General features: G+C 33.8%; 1 protein-coding gene across 1 annotated transcript; it reads right to left on the bottom strand.

The window, feature by feature from the left end:
• Positions 1-14998: 14998 nt before the first annotated feature.
• On the bottom strand, positions 14999-15801 carry LOC131042637 (uncharacterized). The gene has a single exon (XM_057975946.2). The coding sequence runs from the start codon at positions 15708-15710 to the stop codon at positions 15210-15212; it is 501 nt and encodes a 166-aa protein (XP_057831929.1). The 5' UTR covers positions 15711-15801; the 3' UTR covers positions 14999-15209.
• Between the last annotated feature and the right edge of the window lie 217 nt (positions 15802-16018).

Here is a 16018-nt window from a genome sequence, read left to right as displayed (position 1 = left end):
TCCTTTCAGCATCATAATCTTCAAGTGCTACCTCAAGTTGATTTTCCAAAATAATATCCATGGATTCTGGATTCAAGATCTTCCTCAAGCTATTAAATTTCCTTTGAGGCATAAGGCTCTGATACCAATTGTTGGAATCCAAGAACACTGAAAGGGGGGGGGGGGGGGGTGAATCAGTGTTCTACAAGAATGATCAATTTTAACCTTATTAAAACATGCATTCACCAACCGATAAACTGATACATATATAAATGAAAGAAGTAAAGCAATCAATAAGCCAATCACACAAATTAATACCATAACACAAATAATTATACGTGGAAAACCTCAAAGAGGAAAAACCATGGTGGGTTTTGTGACCCACAATATCAATCCACTGGCCATATGAAAAGATATTACAAAATATGGGGGCCTACACTTGCAGGAAGGCTTACAACCTAGAGCACACTTCTCATCACAAAAGAGTCTCACTGACTACAGTCACTTTGAATAAGAAAACATAAAAATTAACTCATAAACTGCATCTGCTATGCCTGATAGAGTTTCATTTCAAGCTCTGTTTGTTCCGGTTCTGCTACCCTAAACTCTTACTGGAATAACCTCTTACATAATCAACATTCCTCGCATTACAATTATCTCTCTCTCACCCACATTTCTCAATATCCCAAAATGATCTAATCAACTGACCTATATACCCTTACAATCCTTCATGCCTTATGTCAGCTTACATAGATAATTACAAAGTGAATATACATGTCGTCCCAATTACATATATATATAAATATCAAAATCAATTGCCGATTGTCGGATCTACCCAAATGATGTCGGCATCCTATACCTGTAGCCTGATGAAGTCCTGGAATGCCAGTACACATGTAATTCCTCCTACCAGTGAAGATACATGTTTGTGCCGATGACGTGTCTGCCGGTAAACAACCAAACCAAAATATGAAAGTTGGAACATGTTGCCATCAATGACAACATATTGAATCCAATCAAATGAGTGTCAATTGCCAACAAAAGAATCTCCTCCATGTGCAGTGTTAGACCTATGTTCGAGATAGGGATTATGATAATTCAATTTTATTATCTTTAAGGAGTTCTTTGTGAAAAGGTTTCTTGGATTACTTAGTGAGATTTTAGAAAGGATTCCAAGCAAGATTATGGACTTTTTGTGGCCTACTCAGAGGTCTCGACAATTGGGAATCAAGCATAATTGGGGTGATTGGAAACTCCATACCTACTCCTCCTCATTCAAAATATATGGGTGCCTTTTTAAGTCCATATCCTCCCAAGGTCTGTACTAAAGAGTATTGCACATTTGGAGATAATATGGAAGCTCAATGAGTCAAATAAGACTCATTTAAGGAATCATAAGAAAGGTTCATTCTTTCCTACCTCTTTGAAGTTTTTTTATATCTGGACTACTAAAAAGGAAGGTCTAGATGAGATCAACCTCCAATTAATTATCTTTCTAGAGTAACAAAATAAAATGTCATTTGAGTTCCCTATAATCAATTTTAATCTAAAGGGTTCTATCAATTCAGTTAAGACTAGTGTAAAGAGGCCTTGATTTGTTCATAAGGTTTATTTTGATGAAGATGTAACAAGGAATTACCCACCATTAAGGGAGTGATGGACAAAATGATAAAATGGAATGGGATAATCGGAGGAGAGTGTTTGATAAAATAAAAGAACCCTAAGTTCTCTGAGTCTTTTGTAGATGAAAAAACCAATGTTCAAAATTCAAAAGATGCTAGCCAATGCAGATTAGTAGAAGGCAACAGAGGAGCAAATACCATTGGTTCAAATATATCCTAGTGTTCCCATCGAGCCACATGTTAGAGAAAGAAGTGAGGTGCTAGGAGTGCAATCTCAAGCCGTTGTCATCCCTTAAGAGCAAAAAATTAAGAGGAAAATGATCTCTAATCCCAAGGAGAAAGGGGGAGTTGTTGAAATCATTAAAATTGAAGATGTGACAAAACACCTAATAAAGAAAGAGGCTACAAAACCTAACGCCTTTCCATACAGGATGATTTTATCGATCATGCCTACAAGTAGAAGTGAAGAACATTTTAGCAATAAATAACACTAGTGACATAAGGACTCTTGCTTGTCATAATTTTTTGTCAAATGATGAATTTGTGAAGATGGACAAGAATTGATAGATTATGTTGTGAGTGTCAGGAAGGATGTGTATAAGAGAAGATTAGTTGATGAAAGAAATGAAGTTGATCCTTCCAAATGGGAAGAAGTGGAAAAACAAGTTTTACCTTAAATTGACTTCAAAGTAGGTAATATCACTCCTGAAAACTGTAGGCAAATGGTGAAAGAAAGTTGAATGTTATTATTTCCAGATTGAGACATAATAGATACCTTGGCCTTTGATACTATAAGGAAACAAGATTAAAAAAATGTATAATATAGAGGAACAAGTTGAGCAAGCCTTTTTTGGATTATGGTTTAGCCCTAGTTCTAAGGCATTAGCAAATTGGGCCTTGGATCCAAATACATATAAGACTAAATGTAATGATAAAAAGAATATCTAGAACTCCTACTCCACAAGAAACATCGTGGTGGTAAACACTACTCCTTTTAGTGAGGAAATAATGAAAAAATTGTAGAGTAGTCATGATCAGTTGCAACAAAAATATATGCAATTCTTGATCAGGATTAGGGACTATGAAGATAAAGAATTGGCATCATCTAATACACCTATTCGCATTGTTGAAATCCCTTCAGGATCAACAAAGGTATTTTCATCAGATGGAGAGGTCTTTATCTCTAAGATAAAATATTTGAAAGAGAAAGTTCAAGGAATAAAGGAGGATAAGATGCAAATCGGAAGCAAGATGGCCACCAATTTGGTTAACCATAGGTTATCCAAAATAAGTGGTAAGATTGATGAAACATATGAGGCCTGTGCAGATATAAAATTTTCCTTGGATAAAGATGATTTAGATTCTAGGAATATCGAGGAAATAAGGACCTCAACAATAAGGCATATTGCCAAAGTATCTGTTGGGTCTCAAATCAACAGATTGGATAGGTTCTAAGGAAATGCCAACTCCCATGATCAAACCCTCCAATTGACTTGGCCAACTTATAGAGTGAACCTATTTGGTTACTAACTCTCTCACTTTAGGTTCTGCAGGACCTAGGCAGGTATACCTACTCACTAGTTGTTCCTTCAACTAATGCTTTTTATAGCAGATTTAGTGTCTTGATCTAGCTTCCTCATATCTCAGAATGGCATAAGTTCCTAGGATGGAGATATAGCAGATGAGTTCAAGATTGTTGTTGTAGAATTTATTTGATCTTTGTGCTTAAAATTTATATGTATACACTATTGCTAACTTACTCTATATTTCCTACTCAACTACTCCTATTGTTGTTTGTTCAATTGTGAATTTTGTGAATTGTAATGAGGGTTGTACTTAACGATCAGTGTCTTTTATTTTTTGGGCTACGGAGTCGATTACTTCTTTAGGGACTTAATATATGCTGTATGAGACAATGATTAAACCTATCCCTTATAGGTCTGTCAATTGTTATTTCCTTATGAGTTCAGTTAATCACTTGTATTATTAAATTGCTTGTGTGTATTTAACCCAGACCTTATGAGACCACACAAGAAAGAATTATCAGGAACAATTACAATTCACAGATAAATCTTTTAATTCAATTTGAAATAACACAAAATGAGCACTTTACTGAAAGAATACAAACAATCTTATCTACTATGATAATATCACACACAAATGCCACAAAGAAGAATACTCTGCAAATTTGGAACAGGAACAAAGATCTGATCTCGCATTTTGATTCTTCAATCTTTGATTAGAACTGATTAGCCCAAAGCCGTATCTTTATCTGGCAGTATTCTCCTCCCCTTTGATACAAAAATCCTTCGCTTTATATATGTAAACGAAGGGTCATGACAAGAGTTGTGTCCTTTTGTTTATACATTAATTAGGAAGATGGTTTGTTAACTAACCTAAACACAAGAAGACTAAACATTCCCATGTGTTTGGTATATTTGTCATCTTTGTAAAGCTTGACAGTGTCAACCAATTTCTTCATTTCAAACTCTTGTATATTGTATCCCAACATGATGTAATTCGCCAATGTTGTCGGGTCTTCTTTCTTTTGCAGTTCCTGAAATGATTGCTCTTTGATATTTACCAATTCTATTTTCCACTGATCCAAGGTAATCAATATACCTTCGCTATAAAAAGAGGGCACCCTAGGGGTATTCCCTTCATCCAAAGTCCGTATTTCCTTTTCCAGCATACTCTCGAATTCTTCATGGGGTCCTGCAAAAGTATCAATCTCTGCCTGCTCCTCTGGTGTGACATCAGTGACCCCTTTGACTCTGGATGCAAGCTGCTTATGCTAATCAAAAGCCTTTATAGTTCCAGTATATGTAAACCAATATTTTTCCGCAGCAGGCATCATTGATTTGAACCTGTGATCAATTATGTCATTGACCACCTTATACATCTTTTGCTTCATATCTTCAACCTGCTTGGTAGCCTTTTCTACTTTGTACTTCTAGTATGAGGCATTTGAGATATCAGCCAAGCTTCGACTTGTGGGATATGCAGCATATTCACTTATGGGAGTTCCTGTCTCATGTTGCAGTATCCTTGTTTGTAGCCTCTGGTTTTCATCTTTAGTCTTTTCATATAAACCCTTATAAGTAATATTTTCCCTGACCAAAAACTCTGTCTGATCCACATTTAGCTTGGCTACATCTAAATTCAATTTTGTTGTGACCCTAGGGTTAGTCTTCCCTACTTGATGGACCATAAAATGTCCAAAGGTTTCTTTTGTATCCATAATAATTGGCCTTTTCCCTTTCAGGTACAGTGCCCATTGCAAAAGAGCCTTTTGATTAGGATCATATCCTGAACTTGTAAACAACTTATCTACTTATTGGTGTAGTACCTGCTGGTTCGGGTCTTGCTTCTTCAGGAATCTATCAAACATAAGTGTTGAATTCATGTCCCAACCTGAAAAGATGATGACACCAGACTCTTTTAGCATCTTCCTCCCTTTTTTAGGGGTCATATCCTTCATGAGAGTATCTATCTCATCCTGCAGCCTTTTCATCTGCTCTTCTTCTGGTTTCCCAGCCATAATTCTTCTCACATGAGCCCCTTTGTACTGGTATAAGAATGAAAGGAATTCCTTTGAGGAAGTGAACCCTTCTTCTGCAACAAAATCTTCATGTTCTGTCATTCTTATATCAACCACTTCCCTGATATTGAATTCACCAGTTTCCATATCCACTTCTACCTCAAAGCCAGGGGGATAGTCTTCTCTAGGGGACTCAGCAGGGATGCTACTAGCAGTTGATTTTGGTGACATGTGAGCCAATGGCTCGCTGTCTCTTCCAGTTTTGATAAAATGGAGAAACTATGGGGGCACTCTATGCATAATTTCTGCCTCATGCTGAAGCAGTTTTTAAGCTACCTCCAAGGGATCTTGGAGATCTCCAAGTAAATTTCCATCCACTTTCCCCCTCACTCTTTTCCACTTGAAAGCTTCCCAAGTCATCTCAAATCTTTCTCTCAAGGCCTTGGCTTCCTCCCTTTCAAGATTCCTGATTAAATCATCTGGCATTTGAGCCACATGGATTCCAACCCCTAGTTTCTGAGATGTTTTTGCAGCTTTCACATATCCCTCAAGATCAAAGTTCTCTCTAGGACTACCCAGAGTCATGCCATAATAATCTAACTTAGTCTGAAGTAAATGATAACTTTTGGAACTTTTAACAATAAAATCAAAAAATACTAGTAACCCTGGCACAATAGATTGTTTACCAAAATCCGTGAGATGTTTGGCACTAACAGCAGACAATTGTCTTACAATCTCCAGACTAGCCACCCTGTTTGGCACTGTAATAGGGAGCATGTATGGATTCCCTTCATACCTGAATACTCTAATTTCTATATGATTAGGGTGGCAATACCAATCACCCTAATTATGATCAATCTGAGACTCTGGAGAGAAATCTTTTGGCTTGAGGAATCTTTTGATCTCAGGGGACAAAGTATAGTCTCTATGTTGTCCGAGGGCTGCACTGAGTGGTTTTACAAAGTATTCCTGGAAGTGCCAGTATTGGTTGTTTGTAAATATTTGGTCCCATGCAGAGACCCACAATTGGACTGGTTTCTTCAAACCACTTTTATCATAAGCTCTGATGCTAAAATCATCTGACCAAAAATTGGACTCTTGTCCACAATAAAGAATAACATGCAACAACAAAGAATACAAGGAGAAATGAATATTTACAAGGTCTCCTTTTAACTTTTCTAGCCCATGATTTAAGGCTTCTACAACATAAGTGGCATAATCAAACGGCCTAGGGTCTTTGATTGCAAGTCATCACATAGAACCATAACCCCAATATCCATGAGAGGATGAGCCTCTAAGCGTAAGACTTGGGCTGCAGCATAGTATGTATACTTGAAGTAAGGATGGAATTGGTTGACATCAAAGGGCACCTTGTCAGTTGTATTGAAAGGAACTATGGATCCTCTGACCTTTGGCCGGTGAATGGGTAATCTCCATTTCCTATAGATGTCCTCTAAATTGAAAAACTCTTGTGACAATTTCTGCATGTCAATCTTCTCCTCTACATCCCAATCTAAATCAAACACCATATCAATTGTCTGTTTGTTGATTGCCACCATAGGATTTCCTCAGTAATCATATATGGTCTTGGTTTTTGGATTATAGGAATCTTCTAGGGCTTTCATTAATTCAACATCTACAAATACATTCGGCACCACCAATTTCCCTAAGTTCCTCTTCCACAGGTTACTTATGGGCTCAGGAGCTTCCCTTCTCTTGTAACCAAATAAAAATAACTCATGTCCTCTGATCTCAGTCCATATGTCTTCCAGATGTTCAAATATGTCTTCTAATCCTTCCTCTTCATTTTTGATTTTCTTGGACCTTACACTAGAAGTTGGACATTGGTCCAACAAATCCTGAACTAGAGTTCTACCTTCTTTCTTCTGTCGTTTGGGTTTTTCCTCAAGGTTTAATTCTTTTCCTTTCCTACTCTTTTTAGAAGAAGATGAGGGTTCCATAACTTCATTCAATACAGGATAGCACACTTACTTGGAGAAATGTTAAACTTCTTCTGTCAGCTTGGACTATTCCTTTCGAGCCTTAGCTAGCTTCCTGCAACTTTCTGGATCTTGGCAATTATCTGGTTCTCATGAAAATTCGATCAATTTAGCTGTAATTTTGTGAGCAACTTGTATCAGACACAATAGTTAATGTCTCTGTGCTTGCAACGGTCACTCGAGTGTTTGAACTTAATTGCAGATGTGACACCTTCAATCTAAGCTTTTAATTCCTTCGCGGGAACCAATGTTTAGTTGAAGTGACTGTGAATTAGCTTTTCGTCGAAACCTTTGTCTTCGATGGAGCTCTTTAATCTCTCATCGAAAGTTATTCTTCCTCGACATAACTTATTTTATGTTCTTTCGGGATCGATGAAAGCTTTGTATCAGGAAAACCGCTTTTCATCGATATACTATCTGCTTGTTAGGAAATCCTTCCTTTTAGTGAAAAATATATGTCGTTGAGTTATTCCAGGCCCTACTCGATATCAGATTTTCATCGATACAACCATAACTTCAGCTGATGACTTAAGTGCTTCCTCGATGTATCATTTTCATCGACAAACACTATCGATGAGAATATATTTGGTTTCTTCGATATCATTTCATCGGTAAATGGCTCTTGTCGAAAATCATATTTTAGTTTCCTCGAAACCATCCTTTCTTCGATGAGATCTTTGTCGATGAGTTTGTCATGTCTTTCATCGAAAATTGTTTTTCGATGAGTCTTATGTTTCGATGAAACTTTATGCTGGCCCGCCAAAGTCTCTTTCTCATCGATATATCTTCCCTGTTGATGAGACTTCTGTTTCGATAAAGTATCTGATAGTCCCGCCGAAGTCCTCCTCTTCTTCGATGCCTTTCCTTTATCGATGAAACCCTTCTATTTTTTATCGACATATTGCTATCGATAGGGTTTGTCTTTCGATGGACATTTTTAGGTTTTACCGGTAGCTTAACTTCCTCGACATCACCTTTTGTTTATTTTCCGCTTTTCGATGAAACTGTAGCATCGATGAGTCATTTCTTTCATCTACCGAAAGAGATATTTCTCCGAAGTCATCTTAGTGCTTTACACTTTATGTTTCATTTTTTATGAAACTTTCCTTTCGGTGAGACTCTTGTTGAGGTGTTCGATGTAATATGTTCGGCAATGATCTTTTAGTATTGATGAAACATTTTAAGTTTTATACATATTTTTTATATGACCCTCCTAAGGGGAAAAATATAAACAGTCTCCTAATTCTGCACCAACTTTTTACACCTTTAGGAAAATTTTAAAATTTTAAATCTATTGTTCAATAGTATCAAGGTTTGGTCTAGATAGACCTATAGAGATAAAATAGAGCTTTGAAATGATGGAGGTCTTGAAGGAAGTGGTATCTTATATGCTAAAAATTGACAAGCAATTGAAAGAGAATCTCAAATTGATTGATTCAATAGAGAAGAAGGAGATGCTTGACATCAAGGATGATAAGGGTTAAGCAAAGACACTAGAGCATTGGAACCTGACATAGTTCAACGATGCAAGCCCTAATATAGTATCCTTTATTTGTGTGGACAATGAACTAAATATGAGTTTTTTTAACACAACATTGGATGAAATATATTCCCTAAAGATTATTTATGACAATTTTAGTAGGGAAATAAGGGCAATTTTAGATGAAAAATATGTTATTCATAATGAGAACATCATCAAAATTCAAGAGTTCCAATGGCCATTAGAAAATATATATTTGGCATGGGAAGATAAATATGGTGACAAGGCATATTTGCATTATAATCAGTCATCAAATTTCATCAAATAAAATCCAACTCAATAGATGATCTAATTTTGATAATTTTAGAGAAATGCAACATTTTTTGGTCCATGCAAACAGTTCAAGCATTAGGATCAGAGTTCATCATTGGAATACATGTGATTCCTAATTTGTTTAAATATAAAATAAAATATTACAGTGGGCACAAGTTTCCAAGTCCTTTTAAAATAGAAAAGTCAAAATATTCCAAAAAGTTATTATTAGTTCCTAGGCCAACATGTTTTTCCCTTTTTTATAATTTTTTTTTTTAATGTTGTTGTTTAGGGGTGTGGAAATAGGATTCACAAGTTTATGCATGCAAACTACGAATAAGACGTACTTCCACACAATTATATTAAGGAGAAGGATGAACTCATTTGGCTCAAGCTCCAATTTGATGAGAAGGGGTTGAGAAAAAAGGTGAATTCAAATCTCCTTGATTGAGTTGAAAATGAGCTATGAAAATAATGTAAATTGAATACAAGAGCTACAACTAAATATGTAAAATTGATAATAATCAACATGCATAGATAGTATTAGATCAGCTATGCAAACATAGTGTACATATTTGGAAATAGGAAGCAAAGAGGAACCAATGTCTTAAATCTAGACTCGAAAGTGTGGGACAATGGGGCTTGGGATCCCTTGTCGAGGAGCTCATATGCAAACAACAAAGATGTTTTTGGGATCAAGATGCTACCCAAAATATTTCCCTAAAGTTTCATCGAAAAATTGTTGGACAATAGAACTTGGGAAACCTTGTCCTCCACTTTTTGCCTCTGCAAAATCTAGTTTTATGCACCTCTGTCTACTCTTCCCGAATCTATGCTTGTTGCCACTTGAATTTGTAGCTCACACATAGAAAAAGGGAAAATTGTTGTTGGGTTGATAGGGGTTTGCTTAAGTCAAACCTTGGGTTTGGCATTAACCCTAACTTGAATTGAATTGAAATGGAAAGCATTCCTTGAAAGGGCAAAGGCTAGATCTAAAATTGAAATTTTAAATTAGAATTTTATTCCTTCATGAATCTTGCCTTGAAGTCTTCATAAAAAGGTTGATGATGCCATGTAGGAATTCATAGGAGTATACATTATAACTTAATCATGCATGCCATCTTGAATGCTTGAAATATGAATAATTGACATCTCCTTCACCGCCTTGATAATGCTTGATCACTTTCTCACTTGAATTTTCTTGATAGAATTGAATTCAAACTTGAGAGATGTAAAATGGATGTATGGATGTCTCAAATGAGGGAGAAAGGTTTGCTTTTATACCTCACCTCATGAAATGCGTTTGAAATTATGAATCAAGCCGACACAGTGAGAGAATTCATGCCCACATTTTTTTACTATTGAAGGGTCCAAAATTGGGCCCTTTTAGCCTAGAAAAGGGTGTTTGGGCACCCTTGTCCAGCCTATGAAGGCTAAACAAAGGACTAGACAACAAGGTAGAAGATTGTCGAATTGAATTTTGTGTAAGCAGAATCAAGCATAGGAAATCAAGGGTTTCTAAGCTTATTAGGAAATCATATTTAATCCCTTACTTGAATAAAATCAGTAAATAAGATAGACTGCATAGAAAAAGTATACTAATAAGCTTAGAATCAAGTATTTTCCTTTTAAGTAAGGAAATCAAGGGTTTCTAAGCTTATTAGTATACATTTTCTATGTGGTGTATCTTATTTACTGCTTTTATTCAAGTAATGGATTAAATATGATTTTAATGAGATATAGGGGAGCAAATGCTATGTTGAGGGATCAATAAAAAGAATTTTAGATTATACCCTTTCTTGGACATATCATTGTAAGAGAGTGATATCTTTAACAGTCCTCTAAGTAAGAAGTTTTCTTGTTAGAAAAAGACAGTTGCATGTGGTGATTTGACTCTAAATCCTCAGATAGGCACAGATATGAGAATACTCCTAGTTCAAAACCTAGATTCTCAAAGCACTAAAGTACAAAAGCAACATTTTATTTTCTTTAATGTGTTCAAGTTGTTTCATATTCTTAGGGTGTTGAAGTGAATAGGTTATTAAGAATCTAGCTAATTTGATATAAAGATCATTTAGACCTTAAGGAAATTTGTGAGGACGTGTCTTCTTTAATCAATATCTCATTATATAAGGGCTAATATTTTAAATATTGTGATAAGGGCTACCCCCTAGGTCTAGCAGAGCCTAAAATATAGAGGAGAACAATTTATTGTTTTCTATTCATTGGCCACTGATTTAAGAGTCTCAGGGACTAAACATAGCTACTTTATAGAGATAATCAAGTAATTAGTTGGAAACACCAACACTACTTTCCATCTAAGATGTGTTGTAAAACTATTTTTATTTGTGCAATAGTATGGTAAGGTAAAAAGCCTTTCAATACTAAAATGTGAAGCTCTTAAATTAATGGTTTATTATTAATTAGAGATATATTTCTAGGATATAAGGGAACTTGATGTTTTAAGATCTATAAGATAGAGCTAAGTACATATGACTCATCTAAAAGTTAGGGTTAGCTTTGTTATTGAGGTTTTATCTAAATTTGACTTTGTGTTGTAGGAGTAACATTGGTTTGATAGTTGAAGGCTGACATTTACACAAATTAAAAACCAAAATCTCTTTCTACATTTTTTATAAAATATATGGAGTGTAATGTCCTTCCAGTATGCATAGTTTAGTATTCTAAATTTATTACTATTGTGAATCTATGAATGATAAAATCATTAGAGGACTATTGTATAATGTAGGTTATTGAGTTATGCTATTATAAAAAAACTACCAATGTATATATTTGTAGGGATTAGTGACTAGTTTTTATATTATGTTACATCATTTAACTTATATTCCTAAAAGAAGAGATCTATGATTTATATGTATAGCAATATTCCATAAAGAAATGTTATCAAATATATCATAGATTCATCTTTTTTTATGGATTCATTTTATTTTTTAATTTGTTTTATCTTGAAAGGATCTTTGGGGACACTCTTATGAGCTTCGTTTGGGATCAAAGTGTAGAAGAGGTTCATATTCCTCTTGTTTGTTGACCTTTCCCAACCCTTGGTTTTAGGATAGGTGTCTTCCTTTTTTGACAAAGTTTGACCAACTTTTCTATATCTTGGTAAATGCCTTAGGGTTAGGGTTTAGTGGAGAAAATAACACTAATAGAAACTAATTTTTTGGAGAGATGTGCATTTTGGAGTCACATTCTTGTTTGCTTCACTAGAATCATCAATTTAGGCATCATACTTGGAGAAGTTATAAAAATACTAGAAGGAAGTTAATTTTAGCTAGCTTCCCAAAAAACATCTTATAGTTTGAAGAATGGAGAAATACTTTGAAGATCATTGTAGGTTGGGAGCTTAAGGGTGGAGTTTTGGATGTGTTGGTTGAAGATTGTAAAAGTTTGTTGGCTAGTTTTTTGGTTTCTCATCTAGAACTTTATATTTAGTCTTGATGCTCTTAGTGTTGCAATCTATTAGAGATCATTTTTTAAGGGAAAATACTATTCTAATTTTCTCATACATAATGATATAGTCTTTTGATCAATTGGTAATGAAAACAAGTTTTTTAATATGATTCGTGTTTTCAAATTATCTTCCAAAACCAATTATAAGTTTGAGAGTTATTGTAAGTATCTTATTCCTTGTTTGGAAACAATAAATTGGATTTTTCTAAATAGAGTTCATGGTTTGCCAAATTCAATGAACAAGAATGTCTAAATATTTTCTAAAATTACTAAAAAACATGGTTTATGTGGTCCTATTAAAAAGCTAGGTGGTTATTATTCTATATAGAGTTTGACTTATTTAGAAAATATTTAATTTAAAATTTGAGAATGTTAGGACCCTTACTAGCCTTATTAAAGTCTTTTATGTATTCCTATCACAAGGGAAAGGTCACCACTCATTTGGCTCGTTACCCTTGATTGCTTTAATTAAGCATATGGACTTTAATGGAAGGAAACAAAAGATATTTTGGTTCTTCACCTAGAATACAAGGATCAAATAAATAAGTTTTCCATATTCACATTTTAATATAATTATGCTGAGAGGCATCTACAATGACATCAAAATGTCCATAAACAAAAATTCAATTTTGAAACAATTTGACATGCAAATACTGGGTAAATGCATGAAATATGCCATCTTTTGGTTTTTGTGGAGGTGTTATTTTATTACTCCAAATAAAATAGAACCTTTGCCACTTGTCTCCAACTATATGAAACCATTACATTCAAATGATAGTGGAAGGGTGTCATAATATTTAAAAGGGAACAATCAATAAAATCAAGTAGCATTCAGAGGTTAGTGGAGGAATGGGCTTGGCATTGTGACTATCTGATGATTCTAAATTCCAGGCTCATGTTGTCGTCTTAGATAATGATGGTACATACTTAAGCAACTCTATTATTATCCATATTTTTGAAACTCTATTATTATATGATATCTCCCGACATAATTTACCTATACTTTTAAAATATAGATATACTAGTTTTATATATAGATGCAAAGTGTAGTATGAATTTATTTTTCCTATTCATTCAATAATTTTAAATGGACAATGTATCTAATTGAGTTTGGCTTGTATGATTACCTTGAATATTTTAATTTCTTAAATCACATCTCATCCCCAACCTACAACTTATGCTTAACTATCTCTATTTGTTCGTATCTTGCTTTATGTTTAGTTAGAGTCTCCTTCAAACTCTCTTACAATTAAAGTCTTATAATTATATAATCTTTTTAATGACATTTTCGTCATATCTAATTTTCAAATGCAATATTTCTTGTGTCTTTGATAATTTTTCATTATAATATAAAAATAATAGCTATTACATTTTACTCATGTTTTATCTAATAATCTAATAAAAAAAAGTTAAAGAATATCCAGAAAAAAGAAAAAAAGATTAAAAAAAATTCAATCCTATATTCTAACAAATAAAAATATTCTATTCTTTAAAAAAATAAATCAATTTATTTTTATTATTTTTAACTCTGCATGTATAAAACAAATTTATTTTTTAATCTTCTCCTTTAAAACAACATTATCTTGTTTGTTGATTCTATTATTATCTATAAAGGTTGAGCTCTCAAACTTAAACATCTTGATGGCAAAATATAAGTCAATCTTGAAATATGTATGATTATGTTATTGGAGATGTTTGAAGTAATTTTGATGATAATATATATTTTTTTCTTATTTTGTTTTAGTTGCTTAGATTTTATTGAATTTGGTTTTATTTGTGTTTATTCTTCTTTATTATGGATTTGGTCTTATAAGACTTTGAATGTGATTCTCTACTACCCTCTCTTTTTTTTTATAATGTATTATTATCCTTATTAAATAAGATTAAAGAAGAAATATTCATAAAAAATGAAGGCCTCAAGATAAATGATATTAAAAAGGAAATTCTCTTTTTATATTAACCTTTTACACAATATTATAGTAAGCTTTTTAATGGATTGAAAGTGGTTATAATATAATAAAATTCTATTTATATTAAAGTGTTTTGGGTATAATAAAGAGATCAAAATATTGTAGTTCAATTGGTTAAAAACAATTGGCCTGGGTGATAGCATGTTCATTGATTATGCCACCCACAAAGATTCAAAACCCTTAAGTATACTATACAAGATGAGGTTAGAATTTGACATGATACCCATCAATCCTGCACTCTTAGTCAATATTTGGTAGCAAAATTAATTTGAGGGTGAAATAAAATTCTCCATAGAAAACAGAAGAAATTATAAGAAGGAAGAAAATCTTATTCATCAAAGTCAGCTATACAAATCTCAGCAGCTAGAACTCTATGTTTTGGGAAGCCCCCTCCATGAATACCCAGCCTAAATATCAAATTTGATTTAATTATTTAAAAAAAAAAAATATTATGAAAAAAAGATCTGATTAATCAAAACAATTGAAAAATAGAAATTGATTCAAATATCTTTAAAAATCAGAACATTTTGAAAAAAATTATAGAACACATCATCATCCCATCAATTAAACTCAATCCATTTTAATCCGACTCAGAAAACCCATAAAATTCATATGAAATTTTCATAACTAATTCAAAACAGATGTTTACTGCCCATGATTGTTCACAATTCAGATGAAAAAAAATTAAATTATCATACCCCAAATGTGAAACTCATCGCCAATTTGCTCAAGAAGGGTATTCAATATCAATCCAGCTCTGTGAATAATTCCCAAATCAAAAACTATAAACCCTAAAACAATCCTGGAAAGTACCAGAAAGCATACCTCCTCTGTTCATGCTGTCTGAACGTCATTGCAGGGTTCATTACCAAGGGAATCCTTGCAGGTAGGAACAGATTCAAACCAGGAAATCTCAATCTTCTTAGAAATGATACCCACCTTGAAATATATAAAATCTGAAGATGGGACATCCACCTCAATCCCTTTAATGTTAACCCATATGAAGAACTTCCTTACCTTAATACCATCTAAATCACTAATTTTCCCATAGGTGAGTTTTCCTGTGATTTTATCGTCATAGTACACAAGGCAATTGAACTGAACATAACAGGGCTTCTCAAGCTCAACCTTGAATTCCCCATCATCTGCAAGGGAATAAGACTTGACAGAATCGGGAAGAAGGCCAATGGGTAGCCCGTATTTGGCCAGAACTTCTGTAATAGGCTCATCTGATGCGCCTGAACCTGCCCTAACACCTGTACAAACCACTAACATGACAGCTAAAATGGTCGCCCAATTCATTGAGACTCTTTTACTGTTCATACTTGCTCCCATCTGCAATCTGATTGTATGTAACAGGGGTTTTATTATATTGTTTTCTTTTCTAGTTTTGTGAAGGGAAGGAAACAAAATCCCTAGGGTAAGTTAAGGCTGATCCAATAAAATACACACGAGCATTGACCTAGATTAGTAGTATTTTATTATGTATGGAGTGTAAGTATATATATGTTACAAATAGAAAATAGATGAGGTCAAGAATATTTAGGGGAAGCATACCACTAGTCGTTATAGCTAATTTCACACACCTACATATTCTAAGCGGTACATTAAATTTTGACAAAACAAAATTTGGTTGTCTCTGC

Source organism: Cryptomeria japonica, chromosome 1 (genome assembly GCF_030272615.1).
Source record: "Cryptomeria japonica chromosome 1, Sugi_1.0, whole genome shotgun sequence".
Taxonomy (NCBI): domain Eukaryota; kingdom Viridiplantae; phylum Streptophyta; class Pinopsida; order Cupressales; family Cupressaceae; genus Cryptomeria; species Cryptomeria japonica.
The sequence above is the reverse complement of the archived record's forward strand: the minus strand, read 5'-3'. Positions and strand labels throughout refer to the sequence as shown.